The sequence below is a fragment of the Diceros bicornis genome, chromosome 24, assembly GCF_020826845.1.
Source record: "Diceros bicornis minor isolate mBicDic1 chromosome 24, mDicBic1.mat.cur, whole genome shotgun sequence".
Classification (NCBI taxonomy): Eukaryota; Metazoa; Chordata; class Mammalia; order Perissodactyla; family Rhinocerotidae; genus Diceros; species Diceros bicornis.
The window spans coordinates 37,009,560-37,027,339 of NC_080763.1; the positions used below are offsets into that span (position 1 = coordinate 37,009,560).

Consider the following 17,780-nt stretch of genomic DNA (forward strand, 5'->3'; position numbering starts at 1 on the left):
AGGATTCTAGCAACTCCCTATGACAAAATTATTCATACAGTTCTGACAATATTTTATAGGGCTATTGTTAACAAAACTGTATTGTATATTTGCAAGTTGCCAAGAGAGTAGATTTTAAAAGTTCTCATAGCAAGAAAAACAAATTTGTAACTATGGGAGGTGATGGATATTAACTAAACCCACTGTGGTAATCATTTCACAATATATACATATATCAAATCATTATGCTGTATGCACACCTTAAACTAATATAATGTTGTATGTCAATTATATCTCAGTAAGACTGGAAAAAATATATCTTGTGGGATTAACATTAGGGTAAACAGCATCTGCTCTCAATCAAAATTATTACTTTCTAAGTACATTTTATTTAATTACATTTCAAAACAAAAAAAGTAGATGTTCAAAGTCATTTGTAAGTATTTGCAACAACTTTTTCTATCCGCACTATGAACGTTGCTGTTGAGAAGCCATGCTATTCAAGCCCTAAGAACAGGGAACAAATTCACGTTGTTGAGAAGGAACATACGTTGTCAGTTGGTAGAGGACAGTTTCAGCCACTCAAGACCTCTGCACATGTGACTTGACTTAACGTTGAACCCAGAAACCTCTCCACCATTTGTAGTTTATGTGCTTCTAAATCCTACACCTCCTGCTTTCAAGGAAAGATTCTCTGTTCTGCTTTCACTCTCCAAACACCTACTTATTTCTAGTAAAAGTCTGACTGACCTCTAGTCATCGAACCTTTTTATCTCCAATTCCCTCATTTAGTATTTCTCTCTCTCATATTTCCTCCTATGGAGGCACCTTCCAAAGAGCTAAATGCTCTTAGTCCCATATTTCTCCCATGATTCAGACCACCCTCCCCCCTGCCCCAGGCACTGTTACTTGGTTTTCTTTTATTCTTTTTTCCTACAAATTTTTCTCTTCCTTCAGATATGCCTCACATACATTAACTCCCACACAGTCTGCTTCTCATTTCCACCTACTCTTCCTCCTCCAGACCACCTAAATCTCTCTCGATTGCTCCTTTTTTCTTGTCTTGTACCTAGAGTACAGTCTTAACATGATGTACCACACACACCTGAAAGTAATTTCTTTTTAATGTCCTGCCCAAGTCATCTCACTTTTTTTTCTTTTGGTTTCAGCTCAACAATCTAATAGTACCTCCTGTGAATGCATTCCAGCTTATCAAAATCATTACAAAGTTCTGACTAAGACATATCTATTTATCAGCGTTGTGAATCAGTCATATTTACTTCAAAGCAAGGAAGCTCCTTAGTTACTGTTTTGCTATATATTACAGACTGCAACGGATCATGACCATTCTAACTTTACCATCTCAGCAAGTATTCTCACCCTTGCAACGTCTGAGATGAAATTAATACTGGAAAGTGAAACTTTAATGTTTCAAATACCTTTTAACTCACATTGAAAGGATGACTCATGATGACAGAACTGTCTACAAGGCTGGGGTGGCATTCGTTACTGAGAACGCTCCTTAGCATCACCTTTATAAATACCTTTGTGATTTGCTTCTTTAGTGTCTTATGAATTCTACTGATTAATCTGACAGTTTATACAGTCATAGATCAGCTGGTGTTGTGATAAAATTACCACTAACAGATCAGAGAACACCAAAAGAAAAATTGTTTTTTACAGATTATTTTCCACATAGAATTCCCTCCCACTGTTAGTTGAAATGAATACAAGTTTTAAGAGACAGAGAGAATAGATGAAAAAATTTTTATATTTCTTGTTGTAACCATGCAGAGGTACAGAAAGAGTTATAAAAGGAGGTATGGTCTCCATGTTATAAGATTTGGAAAGGCTAAAAAATATATAAAGGAGAAAACCCATCAAATCCATATGATGCCATTAGATATAAATTAAAACAGAATCTAAAAAGATATTAATGATGTAGAATTAAAAAAAAAAAACAGAAATATGACATAACAGATGGGTTTACAGGAGAGGTCAACAAATTATAGCCTAGAGGCTGAATCTAGCCCACTACTGCTGACTCCTGATTGAGAGGATAGCAAAAACAATATAAACTAATGGAAGGTAATTACAGCTAAACAAAGCATATCGTAGGAAACAATCAGATATACTCGGTTCTGATAGAAATGCTATACTTCCTATCTGGCAAATGTCAAGGGTAAGCATCTGTCAAGATAATACTAACACTAGAATCCCCTTATCATTTGGAGAAGCCTGTGCCAATCATGCAAATTTTATCCCAAAGGAACAAGCCTGGTCAAGAAATCTCCAGTGAGCATGAATTCTAGTAGGAGCATGATGCCAGCCTAGACCTCAATCTCCACATCTACTCCCAAATCATCTTCAAGAATGGCAAGAATAATTATAAACCTCCATGACCTACCCCCTCAGCAAAACTCAGAGACAAAGAAAACTCATGCACACCAAACAGCACGCTGTGGGCAGGCTGAGCAAGAGCAGAGCAGGACACAAGCAGTGCGGGAAGCTGACAAAACGCACGGTAAGACAGCAGGACACAAAACAGCTGAGAGCTATTGGATACGGTAGAAGAGAAGACCCCATTTACAACAGCAACAGGTGACAGAATATCTAAGATTAACTTAAGAAATGTGGGTAGGAGGAAAATGATGAAACACTCTCGAAGGTCTCAGAAGTAGATTTCAGTATATGAGAAGATATACCATGTTCTTGAATAGGAAGAACCAATACCATAAAAATGTCAATTCTCCCTTAATTAATTTTTTAATTTAAAACAATCCCACTAAAAATACCCTAACAATTTTCCCCCCTAGAACTAGACAATTTGATTCTCAAGTTCATTGTGAAAAATAAACAAACATGATGGGCTCCCATAGAGCTCTGAAAAATAACAGCAATGAAGGATAAAGGTGGACTTGCCTTGCCAGGTATTAAAACATACTGTAAAACTTTGATAAACTAAAACAGTGTGGTAATAGCATATGATTCAACAAACCAAACAGAACAGAGAATCAAGAAACAGACCCCAGTGTATATGAGAATTTAAGATATGAAAAAGGTAGCACCTTGAGTCAGTGCAAACTTGGACTTTTTACTAAATGGTGCTGGGAAAACCAAATAGCCATCTGAAAAAGAATAAGTTGGATATTTATTTCATGTTATATCTAAAGAAAAACTCCACACGGATCCAAGTTCTCCATGCAGTAAATAAAACTATACAAGTTTTATTTATTTATTTTAAAAAAATCAGTGAATTCTTTTATAACCTCAGAGTTGAGGAGATCTTTCTATGACTTAAAATCGATAAGCCATAAAAAGTTTTTATAAATTCCACTACACATAAATTTAAAATTTTATGTGGTAAAAATATTATGAAGTCAAAAGACAAATGAAAAACAGGGAAATATTTATAATGCATATCACAAATGGTTAATCTCTCTAAGAGCTCATAGAAAATTGAGAAGAAGAAATGGGCAAAGGGTATAAATAGATAACTTTCAGAAAAAAAAACAACTGACCTTTTAAACATATGTAAAAATGTTTAGCCTCACCAAGAAAAAATGCAAATTAACGCTACAATGAGACACCCCTCCTCACCTATGAGATAGGCAAATATCCAGAAGTTTGACAATACGCTCTGTGGAGAAATAGGCACTCTAATATAATGCTGGTGAGTGTAAAATGGTGCAACGCCTATGAAAGGCATCTGCAAAATTACAGATGGCAAAAATATAGATTTAGCAATTTCCCTTCCAGGAATCAAGCCTACAGTTTTTTTCCTATACAAGTGGGAAATGACATATGTGCAAGTTATACCCTGAAGCAGCAAAATAGAAGACTGGAAACAACCCAAGGATCTGGTCATAGAGAACTGGTTGAGAACACTATGGAATACTATGTGGGAATAAAAAAGGATGGGGAAAATCTTTATGAATTGATTCAGAGTGATCTCTAGGATACACTGTTAAGTGAAAAATGAAAGGTCAGAACAGTACATAGAGTAGGCTACCTTTGGTTACAACTAATGGTAGCTGATATCAGGGACCCTGAAATATACCACCATTTGAGTTAGCTTTTTAACTTCTTACTTTAAATACCGACAGTTAAAGGGAATGAATCTTGCTTTTCCATTAGCAACTGTATTTCAGGATAACCAAAGAATTACAGTGGATGAGATAAAGCCATACTTTACACACGAATGTCAACCAATAAATATAGAAGAAATGATAGATTTAGAAAATCACCATTTTGCAACTTACCAAGAAATAGTTGATTTGATCAAGGAATTATCAAGTGTTAAATGTTAAAACCATTAAGTGTCAAAACACCTCACATATTATTTTAACTTCTAAGGAAAAAAACATAACTCTATTATAGAGGGATCAGACTGTCATCTCTGTAATCGAGTCTTAGCATCACTAACAACCAGATAATAGGTTTCTCTTGATGTGACATAAGATGAAATATGCAACATCATCTATGGTATATTCCAGCTAAAATATTTAATGTTAATCTATCAAGACTTTAGATCTAACTTTCCAACTACTAGAATTCGGTAGAGAGAGGAATAAACTAAAAGATACTACAAGATATTTTTTCAGATGAATGAGCCAAGGATATAAAAAAGGCAATGTTCCAAATTAAGAGACTTCAAGGACATAACAAGCAAGTGAGTGTTCCTGGACTGGATCCTGGTTGGGACAAATCAGCCGTAAAGGATATTATGTGACAATTAGTGAAATCTGCCTCTGGACTTGTGTGGTACATCGCCACAGATTCTTTACAGTCCCGTCATCAAGAAGTGAAGTCTAGGGGCCCGCCCGCAGAGTGGTTGAGGTCGCATACTCTGCTTCTGGCGGCCCGCGGTTTGCAGGTTCAGATCCCAGGTGCAGACCTATGCACTGCTCATCTAGCCACGCTGTGGCAAGCGTCCCACATATAAAGTAGAGGAAGATGGGCACGGTTGTTAGCCCAGGGCCAATATTCCTCAGCAAAGAGGAGGATTGGCAACAGATGTTAGCTCAGGGCTAATCTTCCTCACACACACAAAAAAGAAGTGAAGTCTATTTCCCTACTCGTTGAATCTGAGCTGGTCTTGTGTTGGAAGTGAGGCTGTGTGAGCTCCAGAGCCTGGCCTCAGGAGGCCTTACAGCCTCTACCTTTGCCCTCTTGGTGGTTTCATGAGCTGCCCTGAGACTGCCACATTATGAAGCTGATCTACTGCACGGGACGATAGGGGGCCACGTGGAGGAGAAGTAAGGTGCTCCAGCCAACAGCCAGCACCAATTGCCAGACATGAGAGTGAAACTATCTTGGCCCTTCAAGCCCAGCCAACCTTCCAGCTGACCACCACATGAGGGGCCCAGGCTAAACCAGCAGAGATCTGCCAGGCCAACCCTCAGAATCATGAGAAAACAAACCACTGTTTCAACAGCTAAGTTTTAGAGTGGTTTCTTATGCAGCAATAAATAATCTGTACCACAGGGTATTAAATGAAATGAAAATTCACTAACCAGGAAAGGTACACTCCAACTGAAAAAAAACTGGTTACAAATTATATGTACAGGACAACCTCATTTAATAAAACATACATGCATGCAAACACAGACAAAAAGATTTAGACGGATATATACTGAGTAATAACAAGGGGATATACAATGAGGTAAACTCTGGGTAGTGAAAATGTTTTCCTCTTCTTATCTTTGCTTTCCTATATCTTCTATATGCCTATATATGCTTTTGTAGTAATAAAATAGTTTTCAAAACATATCATGTTCTTAAAAAAGGTCTATAGTGTTTACCTATTCATCAGACAAAGAGGTCAGCTGGATCCCTGAAAAGCTCAACACGTAAAATCTTGCTATTAACCTCTAATAGGTTAACAGTACACTAACAGTACACTAAAAGTACACTAACAGTACACAAAAGTACACTAACAGTACACTAAAAGTACACTAACAGTACAGAAAAGCTGGATAAAGTCCCTTTAGGGACAGTTAGGGCTGAATTGCGTCCCCTCAAAATTCATATATTGAATCCCTAGCCTCTAGTACCTCAGAATGCGACTGTATTTGGAGACAGGGCCTTTAAAGAGGTGATTAAGGGGCTGGCCCAGTGGTGCAAGCGGTTAAGTGCGTGCGCTCCGCTGCGGCGGCCCGGGGTTCACCGGTTCAGATCCCGGGCACACACCAACGCACTGTTTGGCAAGCCATGCTGTGGCGGCGTCCCATATAAAGTGGAGGAAGATGGGCACGGACGTCAGCCCAGTGCCAGTCTTCTTCAGCAAAAAAAAAAAAAAAAAAAGAGGAGGATTGGCAGATGTTAGCACAGGGCTGATCTCCTCACCAAAAAAAAAAAAAAGGTATTAAATGAGGCCATTAGAGTGGGTCCTAACCTGATCTGACTGGTGTCCTTATAAGAAGGGGAAATTTGAACACAAAAAGCAACACCAAGGGTGTGAATGCACAGAGGGATGACCATGGGAAAAGGCAGCAGGAGGGTGGCCATCTGCAAGCCAAGCAGAGAGGCCCGGAACAGGTCCTTTCCTGACGGCCCGCAGAGGAAACCAACCCTGCCAGCACCCTGATCTTGGACTTCCAGCTGCCAGAAACTGAGAGAAAATAAATTTCTGTTGTTTAAGCCACCCAGTCTGTGGTATTTTGTTATGGCAGCCCTAGCAGACTAAGATAGAAACTAAGAGCACAGCACAATATTTGGAAAACTAACCTAGTGTGCATTTTAAGCACAGCAAACAAATAACTGAACCATAAACAGTTTATAGTAAGCCTTGTTCTAGATTGCTGAAAAGCTTTTTGTCTTTAAACTCAAATAACAACTACAAACATGCACGAAGAGAAATTATATTAAATATACGCATGTGGAGAGGAGGTAGACGGCATGCTTTCTAAATGCACTGCCTCACTTATGATGCATAAATATGTTGTCTAGTCTACATTCTACTCTTGAGAGCTGGCAAAAGAAATGGGTTTTCTTGCTTCGTTTATTTATGGGCCACTGACAAAGAGCAAAAATAATGGAGAATCAAGAACTAAAGAGCAACATTATCAAGAACTATTGCTTTTTAATGAAATACAAAATATTTCTTTCACTCATCTACTTTTTTTGTGTGTGTGAGGAAGATCAGCCCTGAGCGTTACGTCTGTTGCCAATCCTCCTCTTTTTGCTGAGGGAGGCAGGCCCTGGGCTAACATCCATGCCCATCTTTCTGTACTTTATATGGGATGCCGCCACAGCATGGCTTGATAAGTGGTGCGTAGGTCCGCACCTGGGATCCAAACCCACGAACCCGGGGCCGCCGAAGCAGAGCACACGAACTTAACACTACAACACCAGGCCGACCCCTCACTCATCTACTTTTAAATTAAAAATATTATTTACAAAAACTACACTATTTATAATAAACAAAGAAAAAGATTGAGTACAGTTATGGTAAGAGAACAGGAAAAAGAGAGAGGAGAGAGAAAGCTGTGGTGTGGTGGGACCAAGTCTGGCAGTTTGGGTTCTTACTGCTTCTGGTTCACACTAGCTGTACAATCTCAGGCAGGGGATCTCACCTTTATGAGCCAGTTTGTTGTGAAGGGAGAAGCTTGAACAAGATAATCATTTCTCAACCAGTCTCTGTGGACTCCCTAAGGCTTCCTTAGAAATTCCGGTAGGGCGAGGAACAGAAATGAACTGGTAGGGCTTGGTGCCCTGAAGCTCAGATTCAAGTAGAGCTACTCATTTCTATTTGTTTTCCATTTGAATATTTGTGTTTCACTTGAGGGAACGGTTCTGGTGCTAAAAATGTTTGACACCATTGTATTAAAATGGTCTCTGCCCTACAACCTACTGGGTAAAAATACTGAAGGAATATGTATTTAAAAATCATTAAATAACATAGCTGAGCAGATACACACAGGAGACAGAATGAAGGCCCAAATGATATTGACTTGAGGAAACAACTGGCAGATAACATTAATGGGGACTCTGATGGGACAGGAGAGATTGTGGCCTATGTGAATAAAAGATTTAGGATTGTAGTTGACGGTAAGCATTGCGAAATGAGCCTGAAGTGTAACTTCATGACTCAAAAAGTGAATGCAATTCTAGGCATCATTAATAAAAGTATAATTTCCAAAACGAGAGCATTCAATAAAACTGCCAAATATATATTTTAAAAACCTGTTTGTACTACCAATAATCAAAGAATACAGGCAGCATTGTTTGGTAGACTGAAATGAGTCAGACCTGAGTTCCAACCTTCATTCTCAAGCTTATGCAAGATACGTAACTTCGGGAAATGCAGCTCCAGACCTTTGACGTAGCTATCGAGGGGACTTTGGCAGCGTCGTTGTAAGGGTTAGTGTTACTATGGATAATACCTAGCATAGTGCTGGCATACTGGAGGCACCCAAGAAATAGCCAGTGTTTACAGAGCACTACATGAAATTCTATCTCATCTAATCCTCAGAACAGTTCAATAACAGGGGATTATAATACACGAATGCAAATTATCACAAGAATGGGACTAAGATGGTAACAGATGAAACAGTCGATGACGGCAGAGAGCAATACTAGAAGTATCGCCATTTACTTCTAGTAGGAACAGAAAATGGTGCAACTTTTCTGCAAAGTAATCTGGCAATACGCACAGAGGACATTTCCAAAGTTCAAATGCAATGGTTCAACTCTACCTGGGAAAGGAAAGGTTTCAGAAAGTGCCTGTGGGTAGAAATGGGAGTGATCAGAGGGTTGACTGATTAGCGGGTATCTCCATTAATACGCAGGTTGATCACCAGAAAAGCATCTCTAGAAACAGAAGTCTTTTTCTTCTGTTTTATTTTTCCCAATTACTGATTCCCATAAATATCCCCTTGTCAGCCCCAAACTGTATGTTCCTGAGAACTGAAGCAGAAATTGTGGCCCACTTCACCATTCAGCACCTCCTGTTTGAATGGAAGCACACCACCCAGGGAAGCGGCTATTCCTCATGACTCCAGTGTTAATCTTAAGGTTAACAAAGGAATCTGGGATAGACGTATATAAATTCCTTCCGGATGAGAGGTCCCAAATTCAGAGCAATTCCTGATGTTCAAGGAAACATCCACAAAGAGAAGAAATGAAGTATTTTGACTTCCACTCTTATAAGTCCAAAGTATGTTGCCCTTTGACTGCATTACAACTCAAGAATCAAGGAAAAATGTTTTTGTCGAAAGTCTGACAACAATGAACACTTACCTAAAATGAGATGAAGTTTGGTTTCTGTCTGGAAAGCATAGTGCAATGTCACCAAAAATGGCGACTGCCTAATGTGTTCCAGGACTTGTCGCTCCGTCCTCGTGTGCTCTGTGGTTTTGGCCTTTTGAACTATTGTTGCCTTTTTCAAAACTTTCATGGCATACAGCTTTCCAGTATCATGACCACTTATTTTACGAACTAGAAATACTTTTCCATAAGCTGAAAATGAAAAGAAAAATAAAAAGAATTGAAATGCGACACAGGCAGAATGGTAATTTATTGGAAGTTGACAGCTACAATGCAAAAAAAAACACACTCTTTGAATGAAAAAGTATCCTTAGTGCTGTTTCAAATAGTTCTTTGATAATTTTTTCAATTTTATGCTCAAAATATTTCTAGGTCTAACCCTCAATATTTACATATCTAACCACTGCTGACAAAATTATGCTTTCACTCTTTTACTATTATTCTCTCCTCAATATTTTAGCTGTAGGAAACTAGCTGTTATTATGGTCAATTAACCACAATCCAATTCTGGAACAACTAGGACACTTTAGACATCAGATAAAACCTCTAAGTTTTGCTACTGATGTAAACAAATGAAAACAGTTCTTAACACTCTCATACACACATATAAATCAAGTACCTCAAGTACCCCTCTATACTTATTTAAAAAAAAGTCTAAAGCAACATAAGCTGACATTATATAAACAAAAGAGACTTTCAGATCTAAAGACCCTAAATTGCAAGCAATACTGACAGAAGCCCCTTTATATCTCTGGGCACTAACTCATGGCTTGGTAGGTCAACCTTGTCACATTTCCGTAAGTACAGGCTCAGTGGGCAAATCTTGTGAGTGGTGCCACTCCCCCACGTGGAGAACTGTGGCCGTATGGGCACTGTGCCTCTCGGGCAGAGCAGGCATCCGCATTTATTTCCTTAGAGAAGAGAGGAGAGGGCAGGAAGAGGTGGGAGGAAGAGGCAGAGGAAGGGCAGGCAAAAACACTGTCAGAGGGAAGAGATGCGTCCCCAGTTCATCCCTACAAGGTATAAATTCTCTTCCCTGTTAAAAAGCACACACCTCCCGGGATGGTTAAGCTCAGTCCCACGTTCCAAGTTAATCACTTGGATCAGACCACTCCGGAGTTAGTCTGAGTTCTGACCCAGACCAGTGCTTCCACACACTCTGCCCACACCTCTACAGCACTTGGCACAGAATTCTGTTCTAATGCACCCAGCGAAATAAGAGAGCTTTAAGGGAAGGCCTCTTGTACCCTGTACGTCATTCAGTTCAATACTTCAGGAAGTAAATTAGTACTGACACACGATATACAGCACGTCAGCGACTGACTGTAATATTCCTGAGGAGGCGAACAACCAACACTTATTAAGGACTCGTCTATGCCAGGCTCTGTGCTAAACATATTCCACATATTGATTCACTTAATCCTTACAACAGCCAATAAGGTCAGCACTTTTAGTAATTTCCTTTTGTAGATGAGGAAATAGGTTCAGAATACTTGAGGAACTGGCCAAAAGACGTGGGTAAGAAGTGGCAGAACTGATTCAAATGCAAGCAGTGTGACTCCAGGAACCACACTCTTAACCATAAATGAATTAAAAAAAAATGATTCTTCACAAATACCAGAAATCAGATGTTCTGGATTTTAATAAAATCAGCACCATAAACATACTGAACACATTCTGGAAGACAGAAAAAGTTCACAAAAAGTTTGTGTCTTATCTCATTGTAAATAAAATAATTATAGATTGAGATTTTATTAAGATTTTTTAGGGAACCAAAAAAGAAAATAACTTTTAGATCCTAACAAATTAACCTAAAGTATAAAAATGAAAAAGTTCATCTATTCAGAAGCATTGAAATGAAGCCAGACAATATTCTAATGACGTGCACTATATCTTCCACAGAGTAAGTCACCATACAAACTCAGGAGAAAGTAAAGTCCTCTACAAGTATGGGGCTTTTGTGTTCCCTGCATACACATGGCACCTACCCTAAATTCCTGTTCTCCAAGATTCCTATCTCCAGGGGGCTACGGTCCTTAGAAATTATGTTATCCACCTATCCTCTCCAACAAAGAAAATTTTTCTACAATATCACTGGAAGATGGCAATTCAGCTTCTTCTAGCACTCACGTTTGTCTCAGCATAGATGTTGACCATGTGGCAGACAGACCCAGGGTGTTCGCACCTCACCTCTGAGTACTTGTCAAGCACTTGAGAGAGATATTAACTCATTCGATTCTTATAACATCCCTATAAGTAGGGAAGGAGGATTACCTCTATTTTACCGATGAAGAAACTGAAGTGTGGAAGAGCTGGGTCACTTTCCCAAGGTCACATTTGCCCATTCGGCCCAACTCCTAAGCCCACACTCGTAGCTGTGCTCCAGCTGCCTCCCTTAAATGAAGGACCTCACAGGCAAATAAATAAGGAGCCAGACATTCAACTGAAGTCACAATACAGGTTAGGTGTTATAGTATTGGAATGGACACAGTGCTACTACTTCCAAGAGAAGAAACTTCTGTGAAGTAGCAATTTTACTGAGTAGGGGGGGGGAATCTAAATATTAGAAAATGTTCCTTATATTGAGTAGAAACAGACCTTTTTATAATATTCATCTGTTGATCCTTCTATACCCTCTAGACTTACAAAACAGAAAATTACTCTTCTTCTATAATTGTTTAAATATTCCAAAACTTTGTCATGCCATCTCATCTAGGCAAAATGTCCTTATTCCTTAAACCAATCTTAAAGTAAATGACTTTGAGACTTTTCACCACTAGGAGGTTCCATTTGTGAGTTTGTAAATATTGTTTCTTTGATTTCTTTCCTGTTACTGTAAAAAACAACTTATTTTACTCCAAATAAATGTGAGGTAGCATGGGATTCTAATGCATGTGGTCAAATAATTTAAAATCATCCTTATTGCCATGTTATACGCTATCTGGTCAAATAATTAAGTCATCCTCCTTGCCAGGTGATGATATCCAGAAGTTTTCCAAAAATATGAGCTAAGGACTACATATCCTGCCAATACAATTATTTTCATCTATCAGAAAATGTCAAGGAAAAAAGTATGATGAAGCTCACAAATCTTTTGTTTTTACTTTTATAATTGCCATAATTAATTAAAGCTACAGTACTCCTAGTGCATGGTAAGTGTCAACAGATGCTTATGTCAACAAAATTCAAGGAGTGCCTTACTACGTTCCAAACAATGAATATCTCAGACAAACAGGATCTTATTTATGAGCAGGCTGCCTAACTAAAACATAGTTGCCTCCCAACAGCCTTGTTTTTAAGCAGCCATCAGGCTGCTTATCACATTGCCAAAGGGGAAGAAAACACATTCACTATTGGAGAGACCTGGAAGAGGCCACCTTCCCTAGTTAACCTGTTTTGCAGATTAGTGCAGAGGGAGAAAGTGAAGTAGCCCTTCTGTGGAATAGTGCCATCCACTCCAGAACCACCTACATGTTTTCCAATATCTTGAGGGGCCATTGAAACTGAAATTGGTGGCAATATTATTTCCTTTTAGTTTGCAACTAGATGAATGACTGATTGCTTTCTAATGCAGCCAACTCCTGGCTTTCATTTGTTATGTGTGTGCTGACATCATTAAAGAATTCCCATTTTGAAAGCATCTTTTGGAAATTGCAAAGGCTACCAATGGTGAAAACTCTTTTGGCTAAAAAAGATAAAGAAGAGTACTTCCTGCTCAGACGGAGCCCCTAAAATGGATGTTTGGCAACACATCCGGATTTGCTGCTTAGATGAACAGACTAAGCTTCATGCTTAAGTCTTTCATTTCTGCATCAAAATGCAATGGCTTCAAGTGCTCTATTAGCAATCTTCACAGAAGTCTTGTATACTGCTACGAATCTTATCAATTTCATCAGAGCCGGGTCCTTTTCAAAATACTTTGTCAAGAAATGTGAGTAAAAGAGGATATGAAGTTCCCTGGTTTTCCAGTGAGCAGTCTTGCAGCACTTGGCTGAACTTGAGGTAGAGGTTCTACTTATTTTGAGGTTGAGGGAAAGTAAATTCTAAGAATAAATGACGAGAAGGATTAATTCCTGACTTAGCTTGAGTCATCTGTGACCATACGAATGAGATAAATCTTTCAATTCTAGGCCCTACAGACATCGTTTTGGATTCTGCTGAAAATTTGTGTGTTCTTTTAGCCAAGCAGCCGTTTCAGAAGAGAGAACTGTATCAACACAGCTATGTAAACTTTCCCAAAGCTGGAGAAAGACTTCCCTAGGTTGGAGGAAACTACAGATATCTTATGAAGGTTACTTCTGTTCAAACTAAGATGTGGATTTATAATTCTATTCTACCTGACATAGACAGCACAATGTTGACAAACCTTGTTGACAATGATCTCAATGGCTGGATGATAAAGAAAATAATGTAAAATGAACTGAACGGGCGTCATGGGGAAATGTCTAGTTCCTTAGAGTAGATCCTGCCTCAATCTGCATTTCCAAATGTGGTACTTTTATGCTATTCGCCACAATTATCAGTGTGAATCAGGCTTTTTTACCACTTGCTGTCATAATAAAGCAAAGTTAAAACTGACAGTTTTAAAACAAGATGACGTTCATGCCGCTATGCAAAAAACCACTGCACAATTTCAACTACTTTTTCAAGCTAAACAAAAGCAGCCTTCTTGCTGAAATTTCTTGTGAGCATAATTAAATTGATCTTTTCACTTTATTTATGAAATCTGAATTCATTAAAAATTTTTAGGAAGTAACCTTTAATCTTTGTATTAAAGTGATTAATGAGATCAATTGGTTAAAAAATATTTTTAAAGTCTGTCTGTAAAAGCAATTAATTTACAAGGCCAAAGGATTAAATGAATATAAAATCTGTATATGTTGACAAGCATCATGCTGGGGGGAAAAGTTAAGAATTATTATTGTTCTAGAAGGCATCTGGTTTATTTCCTTCATCATAGTGCTCACCTAGGACATGCTGCTCTCACTGGGATTCGAATGGCTCAACTACTGTGAGATCACTGTTTTCTGTCACTGAAACTTTTATTAATGCTGCTTAAAACTGTATACATCATGCACACTGCTTAGCAGCCACGCGACACTTTGGGTTCATACGGAACTTGTAGCATAAACTACTGTATTTGAACTACTGCTTTTTAAAATCGTATGGCAGAAAGTCTTTTAGTGACTTCTACTTAACTCTCAAGACCACAGCCCCTCCCTCTGTAAAACACACGGCCAAACACTGAATGCCTATAACTAGTTCACACGCCTATAACCAGTTCACCCGTGCACTTGTGTCCCCACACAATTCGGTTGCCTGCTTCACACCAGCCACACTGCCTTACCTGTTTAGGCCTGTTGTACACACTATTCTTATTATATAATTCAACTAAATATTACATAAACCACTGAAATGTAAATGTGAAAGAAAAGAGAAAAATGAGGTTGAATGCTTTGGGAGAACTAGATAAAAGCAAGACACTTAAAAAAAAGAACTGCTGAAAAATTAGGTGTGGGTGAAACAACCATAAAATACCAGGGGAAAAAACTGTGCAAATCTAAAAGGATTTTGTACTCAGATTACTTCAAATGTGTCTGCTTCTCACGCCACTTGAAAGAATCTGAAACTTAATTTTAGATGGATGCATTACAAGTGTGCTTTATGCAAAATAAACCATTGTTTAGCAAGCTATTTTCAAAGAAAGAGTCTTGTACCTATATCCAAAGACTGGCAAGTGAATACATATTTACATGTTTTAAGTGAAAAGTAATACATTCAAAGTACATATTTATATATAACCTTTTAAAATGATTTTCCATTTTAACCAACTTTTTTTTTTTTAACCACACGTACCAATCATGTCATATGAGAGAGTTTCCACTAACTAAAGGATCATATTTACTGCTGCTGGAATTCATCCCTTTCATCCTTCCAGATAATTGGAATCTTGTTAAAGAGTGACTTGGCCATCAACCATAGTACCTGTGCATCCTAGCTTGTTTTCATCCTCAATCTGGTAAACATGCCTTTCGTGCTGTCATCTAAGTTGTTGATAAAAATATAACTCTTCTGGCTCAAAACACTTTATTCCTGTTGCTCTTAAGATAAAGAGCATCCTTCATATAACCTCAAAATTATCTGGCTTCTACCTACCTCTCTCCACCTTCTCACCATCTCATTTAGCTCACTCCTTCAGACCTCCAGCCTTTCCTGACCTTCTAAACTAGGACAATTCCTCTAATTTTATGCTTTCATAACACCATGCATTCTCTGTCATAGAAATTATCAGAAACATGAATTTCTGTGATTGCTTCATTGTCTAACTTCCACTGGACTATAAATTCCACAAAATCATGGACTATGTCTGATTTTACTCAGTTTATATCATTAGCAAGAAACTCTGGAGATGGCACATCGTGGAAACTCAAATAATGTTGAATGTATGAACAAAATGAACAAACAAGCAAGCAAACAGGATAAAACCAAAAAAAGAGCTCTACATAGCATATAGCCAGATACCCTCTTCTCAGATGACAATTCTGATCGAAAGTTGAAGCTGAGTCTAGCAAAAGAAACTAGCCATTCAGATCCATAATACACAGTCATAGCTGGCCAACTCCTTCCCTTTCGGGAAGGGACAATGAGCTTTCATGAAGCAATCATTTTTAATTTTGGTATTAAATCTGATCCTGGCTACACTCCCTGGTGAAAGTGAACTCAGGAAATGTAGCTGCCACCATTCCCAAACAGGAAAATATCTGAACATAGTGACATCTATAAACAGCCACTGCTTTGTAATCTGCCACAACTACCTAAGAACTAATTACAATGCCTGGCCACATCCCTTTCTCATATGTAATTTAACTTGGGGAAGGATTTCTATCTTTCCACATGTGATAGGTCCTGGGCACTGACAATCAATCCACCTGCCTTCTCCTCCCTCTTCCCCTGTAGAACTTCATTCACCCCAAGACAGCAGTGTCAGAAATGGAACCAAACAAGAAATACACTCTTGGAACTCTAAATTTCACTTGTCTTGCCCTTGGACATTGGTATCTTTGTTAATAGGCCAGTCGAATATACATGGTAAGTAATTCTAGGGCAGTATATATCAATGCCGCAGTAAAATCACCATCATTGAAAGAATTCTCAGAGAAGCAGCTTAATTTCAGTGTTACTACAGCACAATCAGTACACAAAAAGCAAACATTCAGAGTTCAACCGTGAAACTGAAACTGATTGGCCATAATTTGGTACTTCTAAAAGACTCACTGGAAACATCTGATTAATTAGACCTCAGAATCGAAAAGAAACATTACTGTCCATCCCAGTACTTCTCTAAAGTCTACTCTGTACTAAGACAGATCAACAGAGAGCACCTCACTTGGACCACAGTAGTAGCTGAGTTCTAGACTTCAGTAAATTGAGGTTCAATCTTCTGTGCGTCACTTTTTAAAGAGACTACATAAGATAAACATATTTTTTCAAGAATCTCTCCATATCTTTTGTTAAAGATGCTGTTTTCATGACATTATTTAATGTCCATGATATAGTAGCTATTTGGTAACTTCAGTGCTTGTTAAAAGTCTCTCTAGACCAATGTTTTTTCAAACTGCGGGCTGTGACTCATTAGTGAATGATGATACCAATTTAGTGGGTCCAACCAGCATTTAAAAAAACTAAAACAGAACCAAATATACTAAAAGTGTTTCATGAAATGTCCACTTCCTCTTTATATATACAAGCACGTGTACGTATATATAAATGTAAACAAATCTGAGCACATGGGAGGAAGAAAAAGAGGGCAGTACCGAACAATGGTTAAAAACATAGACTCCGATGCCAGACAGCCTGGGTTTGAACCCTAGATGTGCTCTTTAGTAACTGTGTGACCTTGGGCAAAATAGTTACTATAACTGTGTCTCAATTTCCCCATTAGGGATAGTAGTAGTTCCTACATCATATGGTTTGGGGATTAAATAAATTAATATAAGCAACTAGAATAGGGCCTGGCAGATAACAAGCACTACATAAGTGTTAGTGGAAAAAAGTGTGTGTGTCTGTATGTGTGTACACACACATAAATACACATATGAGTTGCAATATAAAAATGTACCTATTTCACCCTATGGGTAATAGTCACAAAAGCTCAAAAGTCGCTCTTCTAGATGAATTTATATGCCTTTCCTTTCAAAAATAATACAAATTATGGGGCCAGCCCGGTGGCGCAAGCGGTTGGGTGTGCGCGCTCCGCTGCGGCGGCCCGGGGTTCGCTGGTTCGGATCCCGGGCGCGCACTGACGCACTGCTTTGGCGAGCCATGCTGTGGCGGCGACCCATATAAATTGGAGGAGGATGGGCACAGATGTTAGCCCAGGGCCGTCTTCCTCGGCAAAAAAAGAGGAGGATTGGCGGATGTTAGCACAGGGCTGATCTCCTCACAAAAAACAAACAAACAAAAAAAATAATACAAATTATGTAGGTCAAATAATTTTCCCTTTATCCCTAACTCTTAGTAACCTCAGAGTT

At 38.6% G+C, this 17,780-nt stretch overlaps 1 protein-coding gene across 3 annotated transcripts in view; it reads right to left on the reverse strand.

Annotated features, from left to right (window-relative positions):
• Window positions 1–17,780, reverse strand: part of RPS6KA5 (ribosomal protein S6 kinase A5) — a 169,842-nt gene that overhangs the window by 84,309 nt on the left and 67,753 nt on the right. For all 3 annotated transcript variants that reach the window (XM_058567547.1, XM_058567549.1, XM_058567548.1), the window contains exon 3: window positions 9,223–9,441. In XM_058567547.1, coding sequence (XP_058423530.1) covers window positions 9,223–9,441 — 219 coding nt within the window. The remainder of the gene's footprint in view (window positions 1–9,222; window positions 9,442–17,780) is intronic.